General features: G+C 54.9%; 1 protein-coding gene and 1 long non-coding RNA gene across 3 annotated transcripts; both read right to left on the bottom strand.

The window, feature by feature from the left end:
• Positions 1-1424: 1424 nt before the first annotated feature.
• On the bottom strand, positions 1425-16526 carry VDR (vitamin D receptor). Its single transcript, XM_085041296.1, has 10 exons — positions 16499-16526; positions 15515-15576; positions 10175-10325; positions 7757-7887; positions 4999-5183; positions 4770-4887; positions 4067-4238; positions 3353-3504; positions 2994-3110; positions 1425-2492 (listed from the first exon to the last, which is right to left on the bottom strand). Exons 3-10 carry the CDS (start codon positions 10321-10323, stop codon positions 2233-2235), a joined length of 1284 nt encoding a protein of 427 aa, XP_084897422.1. The 5' UTR covers positions 10324-10325; positions 15515-15576; positions 16499-16526; the 3' UTR covers positions 1425-2232.
• Positions 16527-17586: 1060 nt separating this feature from the next.
• Positions 17587-22227, bottom strand: LOC146425754 (uncharacterized). Of its 2 annotated transcripts, none has more exons than XR_014846337.1 (4): positions 21606-22227; positions 21321-21414; positions 20209-20324; positions 17587-19043 (listed from the first exon to the last, which is right to left on the bottom strand). It is a non-coding gene; the product is annotated as an uncharacterized LOC146425754 (long non-coding RNA). The 2 variants fall into 2 exon arrangements; XR_014846338.1 differs by having other exon boundaries at positions 17587-19046; positions 20213-20324.
• Between the last annotated feature and the right edge of the window lie 505 nt (positions 22228-22732).

Below are 22732 nucleotides of genomic sequence, written 5' to 3'. Positions count from 1 at the left end.
ATATGGGGACACGGGGACAGGGATATGGGGACACAGGGACAGGGATATGGGGACACAGGGACAGGGAGAGAGATATGGGGACACAGGGACAGGGAGAGAAGGACACAGGGACAGGGATATGGGGACAGGGATATGGGGACACAGGGACAGGGAGAGAGATATGGGGACACAGGGACACAGGGACAGGGATATGGGGACACAGGGACAGGGATATGGGGACACAGGGACAGGGAGAGAGGGACACAGGGACAGGGATATGGGGACACAGGGACAGGGATATGGGGACACAGGGACAGGGAGAGAGGGACACAGGGACACAGGGAGAGAGGGACACAGGGACACAGGGACACAGGGACAGGGGGAGAGAGGGACACAGGGACAGAGATATGGGGACACAGGGACAGGGAGAGAGGGACACAGGGACAGAGATATGGGGACACAGGGACAGGGAGAGAGGGACATAGGGACAGGGGGATATGGGGACACAGGGACAGGGAGAGAGGGACAGGGATATGGGGACACAGGGACAGGGAGAGAGGGACACAGGGACAGAGATATGGGGACACAGGGACAGGGAGAGAGGGACACAGGGACAGGGATATGGGGACACAGGGACAGGGAGAGAGGGACACAGGGACAGGGATATGGGGACACAGGGACAGCGGGACAGAGATATGGGGACATAGGGACAGGGGGATAGAGGGACACAAGGACAGGGGGATAGGGATATGGGGACACAGGGACAAGGATATGGGGACACGGGGACAGGGATATGGAGACACAGGGACAGGGAGATACGGGGACACAGGGAAAGGGGGATAGAGGGACACAGGGACAGGGGGATAGGGATATGGGGACACAGGGACAGGGATAGAGGGACACGGGGACAGGACACAGGGACAGGGAAAGGGACTTGAAAACCTGGACACGGATCTGGACACCTCCAGCCACCTCTGGGACAGACACACGCTGTCCTGCACAGCCCCCTGGGGACCCATGGATGGACAGAGGAACACGGATGGACACACGGATGGCTGGACACCCAGGGATGGACAGAGACATACGGATGGACACAGGGATGGCTGGACACCCAGGGATGGACAGAGACATACGGATGGACACAGGGATGGCTGGACACCCAGGGATGGACAGAGACATACGGATGGACATAGGGATGGACACGCACCTAGGGCCGCCTGGCTGGACACACGAGCCTGGGGCTGAGTTGATTTGTCCAAGCAGGAGTTTATTGGCCGCAGCCAGGGACCCTCCGGACACTGAGCATGGCCCGGGGGGCTGATGGCTCTTCCTGGGGGCTCCCAAATCCCCCTTCCCAGGGTTTGCTCCGAGTGGGGACAGTGGCCTGGAGCCGCCTCCAGGACATGGCAGCTGGAACTGGGGTCACTGCCCATCCCAGGGCAGGTCACTGCCCATCCCAGGGGTCATCCCCCATCCCACAGAGGGGTTCAGCTCCCAAGTGAGAGTATTTCCTGGAGATCCCCCTGCTCCCCGATTCCCAGGGAGTACAAACAGAGCTCATCCTGCTCTTCCCTTTGAGCGTCGAGGACAAAATTTCCCCTCTCTGGGCTTTCTCTGGCTTGTCCCAGTCTGGTGGCAGCCACACAGGGCGGCTGGACTGTGGGGACACCGTCCATGGCACCTCCCGGCTGGGATGTGGGGTGTCTGACCCCATCCGTGCCTCCCCCTGAAGTGGGGAGCGCTGAGGGGTTCGGGGGGAGCAGAGGATGCACCGACAGTGCCCTGAGTTCATCTCCTGGCGCTTCCCCTTCCCGACGTCCGAAAAAATAAGGGATTTGAGGCACAAAACATCCACGGGGGATCAATCCCCTCTCACAGCCAGCAGGGAAATGGGGAAGCTGCTCCTGAGGGGGAAACCCCGACGGGAAAAACCGGGCGTGATTCCCTCCTTTTGTCCATTTTTAGGGACACAATGAGGGTGATTCCCTCTTTTTGTCCCTATTTAGGGACAGCTGGGCCTCGAGGGTGAGTCCTTCCCTTCTGTCCCCCTTTAGGGACAGAATGAGGATGATTTCCTCTCTTTTTAGGGACAGAACGAGGGCGATTCCCTCCCTTTTGTCCCCTTGTCGGGCTCGGCGGTGATTCCCTCCCGTCGGGAAGAGCATGACCCCAGCGATGCCACAACCCACCCCGACCTCACACCCCATCGCCTCCCGGCACGACCACCGCCGGATTTCCCGTTTTCCCGGGAGTTCAGGAGATCTCGTTGCCGAACACCTCGAGCACGAGCGGCGTGAGCTGCATGCTGTGCTCGGGCTGGAAGGAGAGGCAGCGGTACTGCCGCGAGTGCTCCTCGTTGAGGCTGCGGAGATCCGCCAGCTTCTGGATCATCTTGGCGTAGAGCAGGCGGCTGCCGGGCGGGGGGTGCCGGCAGCGGATGTAGCTCTGCAGCACCTCCGAGAGTCGCTCCTGCAGCGCTTCCACCCGCGCCGCGTCCCGCACGCCCGGCCGGTCTGCGGGGAGCGGGGCGTTAGTGGGGTCACGGCTTTGGGGGGTTTGGGGACAGCCGGGAATGGGGCGATTCCCTATTCCCTGCTTCGGGGGTTTGGGGACAGCCGGGAATGGGGGATTCCCTGCTTTGGGGGTCTGGGGACAGCTGGGCTCGGGGAACGAGGAGATTCCCTGCTTTGGGGGTCTGGGGACAGCCGGGAATGGGGGAATTCCGTCCTGTTGTAGGAACAGCCGGGAGCCAGGGGGATTCCCTCCTTCGGGGGTGATTCCCTGCTTTTGTCCCTTTTTAGGGACAGGCGGGCATCAGGGGGATTCCCTGCTTTTCGGGGCTTGGGGGGACCCCCTACTTTTGGCCTTTTTGGGGACAGCTGGGCTCGGGGGTGATTCCCTCCCTTTTGTGCCTTTTTGGGGACAGCCGAATTCCCTCCCCTTTGTCCTATTTTAGGGCCAGAATGAGGTTGATTCCCTGTGTCCCTTCTGGGGTCGGTTTGGGGTGTCCTTACCTGGGCTCAGGATGCAGATGGCCATGAGCAGCACATGTTCCTCCTCATGCAGGTTCAGCTTCTTCAGCCCCACCTGGAATTTCACCAGCGGCTCCAGCAGCTCCATGCTGTGCCCGGCTGGGAAGAGAAAACTTTTAGTGGGGCTCTGCAATGGGGTCCTTTCCTCTGCAATGCGATTTCCCCCTCTGCAATGGGATTCTTTTCCTCTGCAATGCGATTTTTCTCTCTGGAATGGGATTTTTCCCTTTGGGAAAGGATCTTTTCCTCAGAAAAATTGCTGGGCGCAGCAGGAAGGAAAAGCCCTTGGGATCAAAATGGGAAAAACCCACGGGAATTCCTGGATTTTGGGATCCCTTTACCTTGGGTGACATCGCTGACCCTGTACTTGAAGTCGTTGCTGCCGCAGGTCCAGGACATGTCCTCGAGGGTGAAGGACTGGTTGGAGCGCAGCATGATCACCTCGATGGCGCTGCACTTGAGCAGCACAATCTGATCCTCAGCAGACAGATCCCTGCAGGGGACAGGGAGAAAGTGGGACAGGGCCGGGAGGAGCTCCCTGAAAATCCCCTGCCCAAAAATCCCCATTCCTGGGGTTTATTCAGGTGGGTTTTGGCCAAAAATCTTGGAATCAACAGGGCCTGAGGCCCTCATGAACCCCTTGAGTGCTGCAGCAGCTCTAGGTATTCTCTGCTGGAATTTGGGTGAGTTTTCCAAGGTTTTGGGAAAAAAGGAGAACCCCAGGGAGAGGGAGAGACAGAAAACAGAGGTGGGAAGGGAACAGAGCCGAGGGATGTCTGGGAAAGGAAAACAGGGAAGGGTTTTTGCCTCAAATCGTGGAGAATACAGAGCCTGAGGCCCTCATGAGCCCCTCGAGTGCTGCAGGTGTTCCCTGCTGGAATTTGGGTGCATTTTCCAAGGTTTGGGGAAAAAAGGAGAACCCCAGGGAGAGGGAGAGAGACAGAAAACAGAGGTGGGAAGGGAACAGAGCTGAGGGAAGGGGAAACAGGAAGGTGTGAGGGGCAGGATGGGATTCCCAGGAGTGGGAAAGGCTGGATTTGGGATGGAATCCTCACCTGAACCCCGGGATCATCTTGGCAAACCCGATCACCTTCTGGATGCTGTAGCTGACCAGGTCAGCCAGGTGTGGCAGCATGGAGAGCTGGGAGAACTCCAGGTTCATGGAGGAACTCTCGTCCTGCTCCTCCGACAGCACCAGGCTGGAGAACATCGGCGGCTCCACGGAATCTGAGAGAGGAGGAGATGCTTTTTTACCCCACAGGAGGTGAGAAAAAAAGGCTCTGGATTGTTAAATTGAGGTGGAATTGCTGTGTTTCTGCCCTGTCACCTCCAGATGGTGGGAAAAATGGGATTTGGGAGGTTTTGGGGATGGGTTTTCCACAAGGGATTGGGAAAGGAGGGTGAGTTTGGGATTCAGGGCTGGGAATGTGGGGTGGGGAGGAAGAGGAGCAGGGCAGACCCTCGTGCTGGGGTTAATCTAGGATGTTTTTAGGTGAAAAAAGGGAATCTGGAAGGTTTTGAGGCTGGGTTTTCCTCAGGGGTTTGGGATTCAGGGCCAGCTGGGGATACAGGGCTGGTTTGGGATGCAGATCTGGGAATTTGGGACAGAAGAAGAGGGAGAGGGGCAGGGCAGACCCTCACGCTGGGGTCACTCCCAAAATTTGGGATTTGGGTGGTTTCAGGCACCACCTCCACCCCAAACCAAACCCTGGGGTTCCTTCCCAGCCCCCCAACCCCATTTTAGGGCCAGGGACACACCTGGGAATCCACTGAAGGCGTCAGACCCGAAAAGATCCGAGGAATCCTCCGAGGACAAGTCCTGGGTGAGGATGGAGTTGGATTTCGTGGCTCCTCTGGCGTTTTTCCTCACGGGGGGCTGGAAGAGAGAAAAAAATGAGAAAATTCCTCGAGAAATGGGGCTGGCAGAGCAGTTTGTGGATTTTCCAGGGGGAATCCTTGGGATAAAAGGGAATTTTTTGGGTTTTACCCGGAATTTGGTGAAGTCGGCGTAGGTTGGGTCGTAGGTTTTGCGGTGAGCCTCGAGCAGGATGTCGATGACTTTCTGCTGCTCCTCAGACAGTTTGGGTTTGAGGCTTTCCCGGAGAGCTTCCTCCTCCTTCCTCCTCAGGATCAGCTCCCTCTTCCTCTGCACCTCCTCGTCCGTCAGGATGACTGAGAGAGGGAAAAGGGATTGGAATGAGCCCTGGGTGTGGCACCTGGTGCCTGAAAAATGGGGTTTTCCACCTGAAAAATGGCTTTTTCCACCTGAAAAATGGGGTTTTCCACCTGGAAAATGGGGTTTTCCATCTGCAAATCCATCCTGCTCCCAACACCTGGAAAATGCTGATCCCAAACCACCCAGAGCCACCAGATTCACCCAACTGCAGCTCCTCTCAGTCCCCAGGGCAATCAGGAGTGATTCCTGATTGATTCCTGAGCGATTCCTGCTTCCCCAGGCTGGTTTTAATGGGGATTTTTAAGGTCAAGGCACATCGGAGCATCCCCCACCCTCAGGGATTTATGGCTTTTATCGGGGTGGCGGCGCCAGGCAGCGACCAAAGGTTGGGATCCAAAGGCTGCTCCTGTTTATTCTGGGAAAAGGAGCAGCCAGGGATCGCTTGGGGCTCAGATTTTACATTTTTTTAGGAAGAACTGGGAGTTCTGAGCAGACCCAGAGGGAAAAACCCCCAAGGTGCTGCACAGACCTGTGGGGTCACAACTCCTGAGGGCGCCGGGTGGGACAGAACCCCCAAAAACCAGGAATTTTCTGCTCCCAGCCCTTTTTCCCAGGGATCAGAGACCCTCTGAGGGTTGTTTGTAAACTCCCCGAGTGCAGGAATTCCGTGGAGGGAGAGTCAAGGTGGAATTAGGGCGAGAGGTCGGGGAGGAGCTCGGGGCAAGGAAGGAACCTTGGCCTCGTCTGCTCCTGCGGCCTACGGCGATTTTCCATTCTCAGTTTTCTGTTTTTCCAGCCTTGCTCAACCCCAGAGAGGCACCTGGGGAGGAATGGTGGGGCAGAGGGGACACTGCCACCTCACCTTGGGGAGGAAAATCAGGATTTGGGGAGGAAAATCAGGATTTTGCCATTCCCAGCCCTGAATCCCAACCCCCTGTGGCAAACAGGGCCTCAAACCCTTCCACATCCCATTCCTCCACCTAAAAATAACCCAACCCCTGACCATCCCAGCTTTTTCCAGAGGCAAAGTCCTTTTTTTTTGCTATTTTTAGCCTTTTTGGGTCACTTTTGGTTAATCCAGGCGGGATTTGCTCACGGGGTTGTTTACACGTTAACTCCTGGAGAAAACCTGGAGAAAACCTGGAGAAAACCCCTGGAATTGCTGCCCAGGAACTTCCCAGCCCTTCCTGGGTAGTTAATTGGTAATTAATTGACTGCTGCTGCAAATCAATGCATTTCCCTCATTAGGAGCCTCAAAAATGGGGAAAACGCCCCAAAAAATGGGGTTAGCCTGTGTGGGGTGTGGATTTTTCCTCCCTCATCAATCCCAGAAAATAAACTCCAGGGATTTCCATCAGGATCATGGAAAATTCCAGCGTTTTTTCCCCAAATCCTGATTTTCCAGAGGTCTGGGGTGACATCAGGCTCTGTTTGCTCCCCGTTCACCCAGCAGGGACAGAGCTCTGCTCCCATATCCCGAATTTCCAGCTCCATGGACATCCTGGCCGCAATTTCCTGGGAGAAAACATTTGCTTGGAGCTCTCTGGGAGCACCTCAAACACATTTTTATTTTTAAAAGCCACTTATCTCTAAACAAACTCGGATAAAATCAACATTTGGGCCACATTGGTGTGTTTGGACTGCGCTAAAAACCAATTTAATTCCCTCTGCTATTGACTTAACTCCCTGTTTATCCCACTGGGATAAAAGGGCTTGGAAAAAAGAATCCTGGAGGGAAAATAAAACCCAACCCAGGGACGGGGAAAGCTCCTCCAGCTGGATTTTTTTCCTGTTTTCCCCATCCTTTTCCATCCTTTTTCCCTGTTTTTTTCCTGCTTTCCATCCTTTTCCTGTTTCCCCATTTCTCCCACTTCCATCCCAGTTCTGTCCCACCAGGAAGAGGCTCTGGAAGCAAATCCTGGAGCAAAGAGGAAGGAAATTCCCTAAAAGTCCTGAAAATGGAATGGGAAAAAAACAGGGGAAAAAATCCAGGAGTGGAATCCCAGCAGGACCAGGAGGGTGGGAAAAGCCTCTCCTAAAAATGGTTCAAAATCCATAAAAATCCCTGAAAGTCCTGGAAGCGAAATGAAAAACCTGGGAAAATGCTGGAAAAGAGGATTTTTCCCAGCCAGCAGTGCCACAGAGCTGATTTTCCCAAAAAATGGGAAGATCCAGGGGAAAAGAACTCCAGGATGGGAAGGAATCATTAAACCAAATATTTTAATCATTACCTGCTGCTTCCTCTGCCCTTTGGGATGTTCCCAATCCCACCAGGGACAGGAAAAGGGATGGGAATGACCCATTTTGGGCTGAATTCCCATTGTTTTGGTGTGAAAATGATGGGAAAAGGTAAAAACCCCATTTTGGGCTGAATTCCCACTGGTTAGGTGTGAAAATGATGGGAAAAGGTTAAAAAAAGCCCCATTTTGGGCTGAATTCCCACTGGTTTGGCTGTGAAAAGGTGAAAAATCCACGGCAAAGGGCCAAGGAGGAGCCCTGGAGGGTTCCCGGGCCATTCCCAGGGTCAATCCCAAACCATTCCCGGCTCGTTCCCGAGTTCCCGACTCACATTCCTTCATCATGCCGATGTCCAGGCAGCGCTGCAGCCGGCAGGCCTGGCAGTGCCGCCTGTTGTCCTTGGTGATGTGACAGTCGCCCGAGAAGGGACATGTGAACAGCGCCTTGCGCTTCATGCTGCGCCTGGAAATGGGGAAAAATCGCATTTTGGGATCAGTTTGGGTCTGGTGGGGAAAGGGAAAGCTTTGGTTTGGTGTCAAAAGGTAAAAATAGCCCCACTTGGGATGAATTCCCAATGGTTTGGCTGTGAAAAACTAAAAAATCCCTATTTTGGGGCAAATTCCCATTGTTTTGGTTGTGCAAGATCAGTTGGGAGCTTCAGGCACTGCTGGATAATGAGGAAAAGGGAAATTTCCAGCCAAAGGTTAATCCTAAAATGATTGGGGTGGCAATGACCCTAAATCCCAGCCTGATCCACTTCCACCTCCCCCTAAACCAGGCTGCCCTAAGCCAGGCCCAACCTGTGGGGTTTGAGCAGAGTTTTGGGGTTTAAACAGGGAATTTTAGGGCAGGAGAGGTGGAAGGATTGGAGGATTGAAGGACTGAGGGATCGAGGGATCGTGGGATTGAGGGATTTAGGGTTTAGGATCGAGGGATTGAGGGATTGAAGGATTGAGGGATTGATGGATCATGGGATTGAGGGATTTAGGGATTTAGGATTGAGGTATTTAGGATCGAGGGATCGATGGATTTAGGATTCAGAGACCGAAGGAACCCCCAGCAGCAGTGAATAACCCCGCTGTGGGGCCGTGGGGGTTAACTGGCTGCCCCAAGCCTGGCCTTGCTGGCTGGACTGGTTCTGGCTGTGCTGCCAAAAGGAATTCTCGGCGCTGCAGGACACAGAGCAACCCCAAAATGATAACCCTGAGCTGCAGCGAAACCACAGAGCCCGGAGCTGGAAAATGGCCTGGAGAGAGGGCAGGAATTCCAGGAGAAAGGGCACAGCCTGGGGAGTCTGGGGACAGAGGGACAGAGCCAGGAGAGTCTGGGGACAGAGGGACAGAGCCAGGAGAGCCCAGGGACAGAGGGTCAGAGCCAAAATCACCCAAGGATAAAGGGTCAGAAACTTCCAGGACAAAGGGTCAGAGCCAGGAACTTCCAGGGAAAAAGGGTCAGAGCCAAAATCTTTCAGGGCAAAGGGTCAGGGTCAATATCCCAAGGATAAAGGGTCAGAATATCCCAAGGATAAAGGGTCAGAATATCCCAAGGATAAAGGGTCAGAGTCTTTCAAGGATAAAGGATCGAAGCCAAAACCTTCCAGGAAAAAGGGTCAGAGCCAGAATATTCCACAGACAAAAGGGCACAGACAGGATTTCCAAGGGAAAAAGGTCAGAGTTAGGATCTGCCAAGGTGAAAAGGTCAAAGCCAGAAGTGTCCCAGAACAAAGGGTCAGGGTCAGAACCAAAATATTTTTGGGAACTCATTATAGAAAAATGGATGGCAGAGCCTTGGTTTTCCTGTTCCTCCAAAACCTTCAGAATTTTGCTGTCCCCCATGGGGACAAACATTGCCCAGGATTCAGAATTTAACCCCAAAATTCCCATTTTTGCTGCACAAAAAGCTCATTTTTCCCCCTCAAAACCCAGGGAAAATCTGGGAATGCAGGAACAACAAGGCCTGGGAGAAGGGAAAACATTCCCAGGGTTCGGGCAAGGCCAAAATTCCGGGTTTGGAATGAAAATTGCAGCCTGGCCGGGCTGGAATTCCACAAAAACCTTCCCAATCCGCCCCTTCCAGGGAGGATTTCAGAGCCCGAGGGCTAAAAATAGCAAATCCCTTCCAGTTTTCCCGGGCTGGGATGAGGGCGTTGGGGTTGGAGGGAGCAGGGGGAGAGTGGGGATGGGGATGGAATTCCCAATGGGGCAGAATTCCCTGGAAACACTGATTTCGGGAAGAGCTGCTCCAGAGGAGATCCTGCAGCTCCCAATCCGAGTTCTCAGGGGATTTTAGGACATTTTGGCTCAGGAAAAACCCCTTTTGTGTCCCCCAGCTCTCCAGGTGTGTTTTCCCCTGCTTCCCCTTTCCCTGGAGCTCAGCAAAGCTCCCAGATCCATGAAAAACCTGGAAAAATGGGAAAAATCCATCCCAAAGTGCCAAAAATGGAAATAATCCACCATCTCCCCCCTCAAGCCGCGATCCAGCGGGAATGCAGCTCCGCCCGGAATTCCAGGCTCGTTTTGGGATCCCTACCGCCATTCCCGAGGGGTTTTTGGGATCGGGAACTCCCGAGGGGTTTTTTGGGATCGGGAATTCCCGAGGGGCTTTTTGGGATCGGGAATTCCTGAGGGGTTTTTTGGGATCGGGAATTCCCGACGGTTTTTTTGGGATCGGGAACTCCCGAGGGGTTTTTGGGATCGGGAACTCCCGAGGGGTTTTTTGGGATCGGGAACTCCCGAGGATCCGCACTGACCGGAAGAATCCCTTGCAGCCCTCGCAGGTCATGGCGTTGAAGTGGAATCCGGTAGCTTTGTCCCCACAAACCCCACAGATCCTCGGGATGTTCCGGTCGGAATCTCCGCTGGGATCGGCGAGGGAAGTGCTGGAAGCGCCTGGATCCATGGCTGGGAGGGAAAAATGGGATTGAGCACCGAAATTCGGGATTTTCCCCTGGATTAACCCTGATTCGGGGCAAAACCGGGGATTTGTTCCGAAAATTATTCCTGAAATTCAGGATTTTCCCTTGGGTTGTGCCTGATTTTGGATGGGGAATTTGTGTTCCCATTGGGACTATTCTGGAATCCCGGGAAAGCCCCAATTAACCACAATTAATCGCTAATGAGGCAAAACAGCCCCGAGGCTCCTCCGAAATTCCCGACGCCTCTGGCACCAAATTTGCCTTTCAAAAGGAGGAAGAACATTGTTTTTTTCCCAATCCAAACCCTCCCATTCCCAAATTCCAGCGGCAATCCCTTTAAATTCATTAAAATCCAATTAAAATACCATTAAAATCCAATTAAAACCCCATTAAAAATTCCAGTTAAATGCCACTTAAATAATTTCCTCTTTGGAGCTCTGCTTTGGGGCTGCTTTCCAGGAAATTCCTGAGGGAGATTTCCAGGAGATTCCTGATTTTCTGAGCCAGAGATTCCTGGGAAAAAACAGGGATGGAATTCCCACGGGGTTGGACTTCTCCCCTGCATTTTTGGGGCTGGAAAAATGGATTTTTGGGAGTGGCTGTGGCTTCCTGGGAGCTGGGAAAACCTGGGAATTCCATGGGATCGCTGATTTTCCTCTCCCGGTGCAGATAAATTCATTCCAACCTTTCCCCCATCAATTCAATCAGGAATTAAACCTTCCCCAGGGGTTTATCCCTAAAAATCAGGATTTTGAGGGTCAAAAATTCCCATCCCAGACATTCCCAGCGAGGAGGATCCAGAAAATTCGGTTTTAAAAAGGTCAGGAAGGCTTGGAGGAAAAAAGGAACAGGAGAAAATCTGATTTTCTTGGGAAAAATCCAATTTCCTTGGAAAAAATCAGGTGCTCGGGGGCTCCCTAAAATGCGGTTTTTGGGATGGGAATGAGAAAATTGGGAACATCCTGAACCCAGTAATGGAATTAGGGAGGAGCAGCTGCGGCCCTGGAGGTGAAGAGAGAAATATTGGGAAAAAATCCAGGTTTTTCCAAGCTCAGGGAAGGACTTGGAACCCCCCAAAAAACACTTTGGGATTTCGGAATCCTGGAAAGGAGGAGAGGGAGAATCCCAAAAAAGCAGGTTTGGGTTTCCAGGATCATCAAAACTTCCCAACTTCCAGATTTCCCGATGGACATTTTTGATAAATTGTTGGATTTTAGGGAGGAATTCCCACCCGGGAGGGGTTGGGATGGAATTTGTTGGCTCTGTGTTTGGGAGTGGAAAAACCAAGGGTTTGTTCCCAAAATTCAGGATTTTCCCTTGATTTTTCCTGGATTTTTCCCCGATCTGGATCGATCCCTGGAATTCCTGTCCCAACCCTCCTCCCACATCCCCCCAGGGAATTTCGGGATCCCAACTCCGGCAAATCCTGACATGTTCAGGGAAAAGGGAAAACATTCCGAGCTCACCCCGACTGGGACAAACAGATTTTGGGAGAAAAGCTGGAATTCCAAACTCCCAAACCCTCCCTGGCCCCAAATTCGGGCATTAAATCCCAAAGGCTTCTGGATTTGGGATCCCTCTGGATTCTGAAAATGCAGGATTTTATTCCCTAAAAATGGATTTTTCCTGTTGCAGAGCTTCCCATGGTGGATTTTGGGGATTTTTGGGATAAATTTGGCTTCTGTCCTAAATCCATCCTCGATTTTTCCATTCTTTCCCATTCCTTTCCCTTCTCCAAAACATCCAAATCCCAAATAATTCCCTTCCCGACATCCTTCTGCTCCTGGAATTATTATTTTTCCACCCAAAAATCTCCTGATTTTTTTCCCCAGAATCCTCCCGGGTTTTTATTCCATCCCGGGGTCACATTCCCTATTTTTCCGTGGGAAAAGGGAAGGGAATTTCGGCTCTGCCCTCATTCCCAGCCTGCCCATCCCAGTCTGGCGCTGACGCAACGCTTGGCTCGGGCGGATCCAGGAAAAATCCCGGGAATTCTCCCCTGGGGCATCGCCCGGGACCCCAAAAAGGGGGAAAAACATCCCAAAAAAAGCCTGGAATTTGGCCAATCCCAACCCTGGAGCGGGAAGGGGGGAAAGGGAAGGGTGGAGCATCCAGGATTTGGGGCAGGGCGGGAATTCTGTTGGAATTTTGGGCTTCCTGAGGGTTTTTTTGGGCAGAAATCCGGATTTTTGGAACTTTCCCTGTGGATGACGAAGCACCGAAGTTGTGCCAGAGGGGGAATTCTTTGGGATATTTGGGAAAATGTGTGAAATGTTTGGGAAATAGGGGGATTTCTGTGGGATATTTAGGAAAAGGTTCTTCCCGAGTGGATTTGGAGTGGATTTTGGGATTCCCGAGGGGAATTTCAGTGGATTTTGGGATTCCCGAGGGGAATTTCAGTGGATTTTGGGGTTCCCATGGGTGATTCCGAGTGGAAATTTGCACTCCCAGCTCTCCTCTCCCACCATTCCCAACCCAAACCTGGATTTCCCAACTCCATTGCTTTAATCCCTCTGGAATTTTCCTCTCATTCCCATTTTTCCAGCCGGGCCTTGGGGTTGGGACCGGATGGATCCCTGTGGATCTCTTCCCAAATTTTGGGATGATCCTTCCCCAGAGCCAATCCCAAACTGACAATTCCCAAAATTTCCACTCCAGAACATTCCAGAGGAATAAATCCACGGAAAACCAGGACGGGGAAGGAGGTGAAAGTTTCCCAACGGAAACAGAGCAAAGGGCAGATCCATCACTCCCCGGGAATTCCGGGAATTCCGCCCGGGAAAAACGAGCCCAGCGACTCCCAGCTCCCGGCACGGCTGGGAAGGACATTTGGGATGAGGAATTTGGGATCCAAAATTCTGGGAATCCTGGGTTTCCTTCCGGCTGGAGCCTCACACTGGGATATTCCAAACTTATGGGGAAAAAAATCCAAACAATTTAAATAATTTAATCTCCAAGGTTATCCCAAAATTGGGAACATTTATTGGGAATATTCTTCCCACCGTGGAATGAAAATCCCATTATTTGGGGTGGGAAAAGCCCCAAAATTGCCCTGGGAAGGTGGGGAGGAACACAGGTGATTCCCAGCTGTGGGAATTCCCAAGGGATTTGGGATTTGCTGCATCCTGGGTGAGCCCAAAGCCAGGGAAAAGTCCTGGAAAACAGGGAAAGCCTAAAAATAAACCTGAACCTTCCCAGGCTCTGGATTTATGGGATCCTTGGGAAGGGGGGGATTGGTTTTGGGTCCATTAGGGACACCAAATCCGTGTCCTTTCCCTCAATCCCTGCCTTTTCCTGGGATTTCCTGCAGGAAAAGGGAATTCTCCTTCCAGAAAACCCCAAATCCCTGTGGAAAAAGAACCTTCATCCCCCAGCGCCGCCCCAGGAAGGAGGAGGAGGAGGAATGATGAAGCAGGAGGAGCAATTCCAGCCGGGAATTGGGAAATGGGAGCAACTCCCACACCTGGAGCAGGGAGAGGGCGGGAAAATCCTGAGGAAACAACTCCGACTTTTCCAGAGAAAAACCAAGAACCCTTCCTGTGCCAAAAAATTCCTTTCCAACCCAGTCTGCTCCCAGAAAAAAATGGGAACCAGGAAAATTCTCAGGAATTGCTCCAGGCGGGAGAATCCCTGGGATTCCTGGGAATGAGGAAACCACTCAGGATTCCCAGATAAAGATCCCAGGGGTTGTTTTCCACCTTAATTCTGGGTGAAAATCGGGAAAATGAAGCTGCCAGGTGTTGTTTCCCAGCGTTTTTCCATTTATTCCCGGGAAAAGGGGCGCGGGTTGGGCTGATAACGTGGAGATAAGGGAAGGATCTGACTCAGCATGGGCTGGGAATGGACCGGTGGCACTGGTGACACTGGGATGGCCCTGGTGGCACTGGGATGGCCCTGGTGGCACTGGGATGGCCCTGGTGGCACTGGGAATGGCTACTACTTAATTCCCCTGGACTTTTGCTCCATTCCCACCTCAGTTTCCCCATCATTTCCCTGGATTTTTCCCAATTTCCACAACCATTTCCATTCCCATTTCCCTCCTTTTCCAGGATCCCATTTTAATCCCTCATTCCCAATTCTCTGCTCTCCTCCCCATCCCATCCCACCTTCATCCAGGATTTTCTCTCTCCCAATCCCTGAGAATTCCAGGATTTCCCCTCCAGGAGCTCAGCTCTGCTCTGGCTCGGCGTCAGGAGGTTAAAAATTACTCCTGCCAGCAGGATTAGCCATTAAATGGGGAAAAAAATTGGATTTTCCATTTATTTCTCCCTAAACACGGCAGGATTCAGGGAAACAACTCCCAGGCACATTTTTCCCTGGGGAAAATCCCGAATTTTGGGCTCTTTGGTTACTGCCTTTCCCCATCTCGGTTTCCCCATCATTTCCCTGGATTTTACCCCCAACTCCTCTCCTTAACCCGAATTTCCCCGGATTTTCTCACCTTGGTTTCTCCATAATTTCCCTGAATTTTCGCCCCCTCTCCCCTCTCTTAAACCCAAATTTCTCCTGATTTTTCTCCCCTTGGGTTCCCCATCATTTCCTTCTTCCCCCCCCAACCTTTATCCCTCTCTTTAACCCAAATTTCCCTGGATTTATTTTTGCCCCTCATTCCTCTCCATAACCCCAATTCCCCCGGATTTTTGCTCTTTCATTTCCCCGGATTTTTTCCCCTCTCCCCTCACTTTATCTCCAGTTTCCCTGGATTTTTCCCCCCAATTTCCCTGGATTTTTCCCCCCAATTTCCCTGGATTTTTCCCCCCAATTTCCCTGGATTTTCCCCCCCAATTTCCCTGGATTTTTCCCCCCAGTTTCCCCGGATTTTTCCCCCCAATTTCCCCCCAATTTCCCTGGACTTTTCCCCCAATTTCCCCCAATTTCCTGGACTTTTCCCCCAATTTCCCCCCAATTTCCCTGGATTTTCGCCCCCCACGTGTCCCCAGCGCTGCCGGGAGGAAGATGAGTCACGGGCAGCTCCGGGGGAGGAGGAGACGCCGCAAAAACGTCTCTTCTCCTGAAAACCACTTTCCGAAGAAAGAAAAAACCCAACTTTTCTCTCAGCTCCAGCCTTGAAAACAAGAAAAAGGAGCAGCTCGGCAGCCCCAAACCATCGCCCACCGCCCCAAAAGGGTTTTTGGGGTTCCCAGGGGGATCCTGGTGGGTAAAATCCCCTCCTACCTTTATTTTCCTGCTCCCGGATCCTGGCGCAGCTCGGGATCGCTCCAGAACATGGGGAGGAGCTGAGGAATTAGAATTTCGGGGAATTAATGCCGTGCCGGGGGGCTCGGATACCCCAAAAAAACCCCAAATTGGGACCCTGAATAGGGGTTTAAGTGGGGCGGTGAAGAGAGCGAGCAGAAGCCCTAAAATCTCTTTTCGGGAAACCCTAAATCCCCAATGAAAGCCCCCAGAGCAGCCAGGAATTCACCTGGTCCGGAGACCCCAAAAAGTGAGCCCCAAAAATGGGGAGCCCCAAAACGGGGAGTGACAGAGGTGGCTTTCCGGGATGTGGGGACGCCGCAGAGCACCCCGAAACTCCGGGGGAACTCAGAGCTGACACCGGACAGATCTGAGGGTCCCTGAGCCCCCCAAAAGCTAGAGCCACCCCCGGAGGGACAGCGACACCCCAAAGGGACAGCGACACCCCAAAGGGACAGCGACACCCCCGGCCCCAGGGGGATCCCAATTCCGGCCGGGAAAGCCCCGAGAGCCCCCAGCTAGGGGGGACATTGGGGTCAGGGGGTGACCCGGGGGATCCCCGACCCCTGCCAGGGCACCGGGGGGGTCAAACCCCCGCGGGACCCCAAACCGGGCTGGGGAGCTCCGGGACCCCAAAGCGGGCCGGAGAGCACCGCGAGCCCAAACCAGGAAGCACCGGGGAGCCTCAACAGCCCGCGGGACCCCAAAGCCCCGGGGCACCCCGGGCGGGGCAGAGGCTCCCCGGCAGTGTCCCAGCCCCGGGACACCCCGCGGCCCCGAACCCCCCGGAACCCCCCGTGCCCAGCGGGACAGCGACCCCGGCGGGCACCCCCCGTGTCCCGGGCACCGCGGGAGTCCCGCTGGGCACCGAGAGGGGCTCGGGCCGGGCCCGGCCTGCCCGCTGTCCCCAGTGTCCCCGCTGTCCCCAGCCCGGTGTCCCAGCCCGGTGTCCCAGCCCGGTACCTGCGCTGTCGCCCCACCGCCCCCCCGCCCCGCCCGCTGCCGCTTTTGACGGGAACCGGCGTGCCTGGCCACGCCCCCTCCGCCGCCGCCCCGCCCCCGCCCCGCCAATGCCAGCGCGGCACCGCCTCGGCCACGCCCACCGGCGCCATGTAGGGACAGCGGTGGGCGTGGTCACACCGCAGGGGCGTGGCGGGAATCGCACGTGGTCTCCGGTAGCGCGGGGGCTTCCCGTGGGGCGGGGGGCTTCCCGGGGCTGCTGCCCACCCCGTGCCCACCGGATCCCGCTGCCCACCCAGCTTCCTCCTGCCCGCCCGGCTCCCGCTGTCCGCCCAGCGCCCACCGGACTTTGCTGTCCACCCTCTGCCCATCCGGCTTCCTGCTGCCCGCCCGGCTCCCGGTGCCCGCCCGCTGCCCTCTGCCCACCGGATCCCGCTGCCCACCCGGTGCCCAGCGGACCTCCGTTCCCACCCGGCTTCCTGCTGACCGCTCTGTCACCGCTGCCCGCCCGCTGCCCTCTGGCCACCGCAGCTCTGCTGCCCACCCGACTTCCCGCTGCCCACCCTGTCCTTGCTGCCCACCCCAGCAGTGCCCGGGGTGGCCGCAGGGCACTCTCGGGGTGTCACCCCCTGGCACTCTCGCGGTGTCACCCCTGCAGAACGCCCGGCGCGTTCGGACAGCTGCCCCAGCTCCCAGTGCCCTGCTGGGACAGGACCAACGCCACCAGTACCAGAGTGTCCCCCAGCTGCTCCCGTTGTCCCCACAGAGCCCTGGGGACATTCCGAGTGTGATCCAAGCCCGGGGACCTGCAGGACGCCTGGATTCGGCTGCTCCTCAGGGACCTGGTGCTGTTTGGGACAAAGAACCCACCGCGACCATCCCAAATCCTATTATCGGTGACTTGGAATGTGGGATTTTGGGCAGAACCAGCTCAGCCCAATCCAACCCAAAGATGCTCCACTGCCCGGGCACGCTGCACGCCCAGTCTAAAAAACTCAGGATATTCGGGATATTTTCCCCTTCCATCCCCAAAACCCCACCTGGGATATTCACCGATTTCCCCCTTTCCATCCCCAAAACCCCAGCCGGGATTCAGCCACCTGCGACACCGAATAAACCGGCAAGAAGCGACCCCAAAAAACCCTCCCCGCCGCTCCCAGGGTTTATCGAGTGTCCCCTAAACCCAAAATCCCTGGAAAAAACGATCCTCCGGCGCGGAGCCCCCGCAGCCGCGAGCACCGGGTTCAGCCGCCGCGGTTTGCGTGGGGAAAATTCTCCCAAATCGACTCTAAATGGATTTAATGAGGCCGAGAACGGGAAAACAACGTCTGGGAAGAAATTGGAATTCATTAGAGGCAATTTCGTGGCGCGGAGGGATTTTGGGAAGGTGGGGAGCGGGGTGGCTTCGCCTGGAGGAGCTGCGCATCCCAACCCGCTGTGTTTTTGGGATCGCAGCTCCTTCCGTGCTAAAATAAATGTCCCAAAATCTCCGAGGCTTTTCCCCACTGACCTGGCGGTGCCCAGACCAGCGTGACGCATTTCCCATAAAAATTTACTGCCATTTCCACCTTTTTATCCACCAGGAATTTGTGCCCGGGACTTTGGGGAAATTTCGTGGCCGATGAAGGGTTTAAATTCCCCTCCTCTCTCCCCATTTCCCGCTGCTTTTCCGCCCTCGATCCGCCCGGAGTGAGGGATTTGGGGCAAATCCTGGCTCTGCTCTGCATCCCTGGGGTTTCTCGGCATCCAGGGCTGCGCGGGGAATGCGGGAGGATTTGATTCCTGCCTGGAGTTTAATTCCCGCGCGGGAATTCCGAGGGTTCGGAGCAGGAGGTTTTGTGCAGCTCCAGCCTGGAAAAAGGGATCAGCAGAGCTGGGGGAGGATGAGGATGATGATGGTTCAGGAATTGGGATCCCCAGATCGTCACGGAATGGTTTGGGGTTGGAGGGAACCCTGAGGATCATCATTCCCACCCCGGGAATTGCCCAGGCTGGCTGTTCGGGGCTTGGAGCCACCCGGGATAAACGGGACGGGATGAGGTCCCTCCCAAAAAATCCTGGGATTCCACCGTCCCATTCCAGGGGGGAATAAAACCCCAAATCCGGTATTTCCCAGCCCTCGGAGCAGCGATCCCTCATCCCGGAGCTCCTCCCGGGTGGATCCAGCTCACCCCATCCCGGGGAAAGGAGATTTCCCGGGAAATCCACAATCCCACCCGGCGGAGGGAGAAGCTGGAAAAGAGGTTTCTCCCTTCCCTTCCCGCACATTCCCGCTGGATTTGGGGGCGGAAAAAAAATGGGGAAAAAAGGGATTAAAGCCAGGATACAGCAGGAGCCGCGGGGAGGCTGCGGGGGAATTTGGGGTTCTCTCCCTCCATCCCGCAGTGCATCCCCAGGGATCGGAAGGCATTCCGCCTTTCCCAACCCCTCTCCCTGCTCCTTTCCAGCCTCCAGCCCCTTCCCTGGGATGCCACAAGCCCCGGGAAGGAGCCGATTCCTGCCGGGAGAAGGACGGAGAGCCGGAATTCTCCCCCTCGCTGGAATTTCGCTCCTGGGAAGGAGAGAAGAAATGATCCATGAAATTTCCATGGGATACGGCTCCCGCCGCCGCGCGGGGGGTGACTCTGGAGCTCACGAAATATTTAGGTTTTTTTTATTTTGATGGTTTGGGTGATTAGCAGAGGGAGGAATTTAATTTTCCGTCGGTTTTCCTGTCGGGTGAGGTGGGAAAAATTCCCACGGGAGGGAATTTCTGGAAGGGAAATGGAGCTGCCGGAAGGGAAAGGCTGGGTGGGATTTCTCTCGGAAAATTTAGAGGTGCTGGAGGTGATGCTGGGCTGAACTGGGACGGGTGGGCTCGGACTGGTGTGGGACTGGTCCTTACTGGGACAGGTATCCTCAGACTGGTGTGGAACCTCTCCTTACTGGGACAGGTACCTCCTTACTGGTGAGGGACCGCTCCTTACTGGGACAGGTGGGGTCCATACTGGGACAGGGATGCCCAAACTGGGGTTCGCGCGCTCCACAGTGGGACAGGGATGCCCAAACTGGGGTTCGCGCGCTCCGTACTGGGACAGGGATGCCCAAACTGGGGTTCGCGCGCTCCGTACTGGGACAGGGATACCCAAACTGGGGTTCGCGCACTCCGTACTGGGACAGGGATACCCAAACTGGGGTTCGCGCGTTCCGTACTGGGACAGGGATACCCAGACTGGGGTTCGCGCGCTCATACTGGGACAGGGATGCCCAAACTGGGGTTCGCGCGCTCATACTGGGACAGGGATGCCCAAACTGGGGTTCGCGCGCTCATACTGGGACAGGGATGCCCAAACTGGGGTTCGCGCGCTCATACTGGGACAGGGATGCCCAAACTGGGGTTCGCGCGCTCCGCACCAGACCCACCCCTCCCCTCCCCAAATCCCTCCACCCCACGCGCATGCGCGGTATGGGCGGGGAACACGCTGTGCGCACGCGCGCCATAACGTCACGCCACACCCTGCCACGCCCAAAGGAACGCTGGTGGCTTTACGCATGCGCAATTCTGACCACGCCCACACTCATATTTCCAGGGTGTGGCCATTGGCTCCACCCCACCGAAATCGGCGCATGCGCTCTGAGTGATGGGCGCGCCAGGGCGTGGCTCGCTAAACCCCACCCACCCAGTGACGTAATGGCACACCGGGATAGGCGTGGCCTAAATAATCCCCGCCCACTCACCTCAGGCGATGCGGATGGGCGGGGCGAGTCTGACCACGCCCACATCCACACCGCGCCGTTGTCATAGCGACGGCAGGTCTGTGGCGGGAGAAGGGCGCCCCCTGCCGGCGGACTGTGAGGGAGGAGATCCGTGAGGATCCTTGAGGGGGGTGGGGAGCTCTGAACGGGGCATGTCTGCGGTGGAGGGGTCCCTGAGGGTGGGGGGCTCTAAACTGAGGGGTCCCTGAGGGTTGGGGTCTCTAAACTGAGGGGTCTCTGAGGGTTAGGGTCTCTAAAGGAAGGGAGGTCTCTGATTCGGGGGTCTCTAAAGGAAAGGGGATCTCCGATTCAGGGGTCTCTGGAGCGGGGGGTTCATGAGGGAAGGGGTCTCTGAGGGAGTGTTCCTGAGGGGGGCCTCGAGGGAGGGTCGCTGAGCCGGGAGTCTCTGAGATGGTGGTCTTTGAGGGGAGGAGTCCTTGAGGGAGAGATTCCCCTGAGGATTTGGGATCCCTGATGTGGGGGTCTCGGGGGTCCGTGGCGGGGTCAGTCCCTCTCACAGGGCTGCTCCTGAGGGGTCGCGGCCGAGCCTGAGACCTGTTTTTTGGGGTGGGGGAGTCTGAGGAGAAGCAGGGGCTGCCCTGGGGGGCTTTGGGGGCTGCGAATGACCCCATCAAGGCGCCCCTTTTTCCAGGGACACTTTGCGGTGGCTTTGGGACCCCTGAGAGGGGCGCTGTGGCTGCAAAATTCCCTAAAAACTACTTTAAAAAACCCCTTTAACCGCCCTGTGCTGCTCCTGCACTGTCCCAGGTGTCGCCTGTCCTTTCCCTGCCCTCAGCGCTGCCCCAGCCCGAGGAAGGCCGAGGATGAGGAGGATGAGGATTGTTTGGAGAGGCAGGACGCTGTGGAAAGGTGGCCAAGATTCCCTCCTCGGAATTCCCTCGGAATTCCCACCTGCCGAGGCAGCGGCTGCATCCCCACGGAGGGCTGCTCCTCCAGGGGCCTGAAAACCCCGAAAAAGGGCTTTAAACACGAGAAAGGTCATTTTTCGAGTTAAATAAATTGATTTTCTTGCTCAGTGGTGGCAGCACCTCAGAATCCCAAAGGGACAATTCCCTGTGTTGTTCCTTACCTTCTCTTCTGGAGGAGCAGCTTTTGGGGAGGAATCTGGAACGTTCCCTCCTGCTTTAAGGGCTGAAATCCCGAAGATTTCCAGTGGTTTGCACCTGAAATCCCGAAGATTTCTAGCGCTTTGCACCTGATTTGGATGCTTGGCAGTTTCAGGGGGTTTCAGGGTAAATGGGTTTATTTTTACTGGGTAAATAAACTGATTTTCCTGCTCAAATTGTCCCAAAAAGGGACAATTCCCTCGGGAATGTCTCTGTCCCATCCTGCAAGGAGCCAAAGGAATCCAAACCTTTGGAATGAACTTTTCCCCTCTCCTCCTCCTCCTCCTCCTCTCCCCGACCCTTTGGCACCCGGGGGCCTTGCCGGGGTCTGGAATCTCGGAATTCGCCGCTTTTTGTGCTCCATTTCCCCGCAAACCCGCGGGGATTGGAGGGAGGCTGAGATTCCAGAGCCTCCCTGCCGGGAGCTGGACATTCCTGCCGGCAGCAATCCCGAGGAAAATCCAGGTGCCGCTCAGCTCTCTGCCCTTTTTGGGAGGATTTTTCTGGGATTTCAGCCCTCATTTCCCGCGGGATTCGCAGCTCCAGGTGAGGGAATCCTTCCCCACTGAAAAATCCCTGATATTTTTGTGCTGCAGTGACACAAAATCCACAATTTCCTCGCTTTTCCAGCAAGAAATTCCCACCCCTATGGAATTTTTAGGGCTGAATTCTCCATTAAATGCGATTTGGATGCTCTGGCTGGGTTCAATCCTGATTTTTTTGGGTCTCCCACCTTCCCTTTCCCCCTTTTTCCCCCCAGCTCCATCCCACATTTCCCAAGAATCCACGAGGATTTTTTGGGGCTTCCCACAGCAGGGAACCCCCGAATCTTTGCTGCTTGGCCGAGCCAGGAGAGGCGAGGTTTGACCCCAAATCCTTTGTGCAGAGCTCTCCTCATTAAGGGAGCCTTTTAAAGGGAATTTTCAGGTGGAAAATCCTTGTTAATCCCCCAAAATCCTCCTTAATTAATTTCCCCTGCCAATGCTTGGGAAGGATCCTCAGGTGCTCTGCCACGTTTGGCAGATGCTGTGCTCAAAGCTGGGAGAGTTTCAAACTCAAAATTCAAGTTTTAAAACCAAAAAATTTATTTTTAAAGTTTTTTTTATCTTTAAAAATTTGAATTTCATGGAGTGAAGTTTTGCCATCCACAGAGGCAAAAGGAGGAGTTTTGACCCCAAAAATTGGGATGAAACTCAGGAATTCCTCCCTCAGGAGCTGCCTGGGTGTAAAATTCAACCAGGTTTGGGGCTCTTCGGGGTCACTGAGCTGATTTTCTTCAAGATCATTAAAAAAAATCCAATTTTGGAGCTTTTTCCCTCTTAATTAACAACCTGGCGAGGAGAGGAATTTCCACGGGGGATTTTTTATGGCACAG

Source organism: Lichenostomus cassidix, chromosome 29 (assembly GCF_008360975.1).
Source record: "Lichenostomus cassidix isolate B80296 chromosome 29, HeHo_3.0, whole genome shotgun sequence".
NCBI classification, from domain to species: domain Eukaryota; kingdom Metazoa; phylum Chordata; class Aves; order Passeriformes; family Meliphagidae; genus Lichenostomus; species Lichenostomus cassidix.
This window is presented reverse-complemented; position numbering and strand designations above follow the sequence as displayed.